Source organism: Mesitornis unicolor, unplaced genomic scaffold, assembly GCF_000695765.1.
Source record: "Mesitornis unicolor isolate BGI_N332 unplaced genomic scaffold, ASM69576v1 scaffold13119, whole genome shotgun sequence".
NCBI lineage: Eukaryota > Metazoa > Chordata > Aves > Mesitornithiformes > Mesitornithidae > Mesitornis > Mesitornis unicolor.
The window spans coordinates 22,668-22,899 of record NW_010206621.1 but is presented as its reverse complement, the minus strand read 5'-3'; the positions used below and the strand labels follow the sequence as shown (position 1 = coordinate 22,899).

At 64.7% G+C, this 232-nt stretch overlaps 1 protein-coding gene across 1 annotated transcript in view; it reads right to left on the bottom strand.

Annotated features, from left to right (window-relative positions):
* MRPS18C (mitochondrial ribosomal protein S18C) overlaps positions 1-48 on the bottom strand; it is a 2,366-nt gene extending 2,318 nt beyond the window's left edge. Inside the window, exon 1 of the mRNA XM_010191837.1 lies at positions 33-48. Within this exon, the coding sequence (XP_010190139.1) occupies positions 33-48 (16 nt within the window). The remainder of the gene's footprint in view (positions 1-32) is intronic.
* Between the last annotated feature and the right edge of the window lie 184 nt (positions 49-232).

The following is a 232-nucleotide window of genomic DNA, read 5'->3' as shown; positions in this document are numbered from 1 at the left end:
CGCCCCGCCCCGCCATACCGGCCCCTAAGCACCTCCACTTCCGCCCATGTGTCACCTCCTTCCAAGCGCAGGAAGTCCGACTTCTGACTGCCCGAGCCTCCCGCCGACGCGTTGGCCAATGGGGGCGCAGCCCGCCTCCCCTGGGGCAGGCGAGGAGTGGCTGCCTGGTCACGTTCTCTTTAGTTTCGTAGTTCAGTGGCGGAAGTGACGTTGTGACAGTGTATTTGCCGGT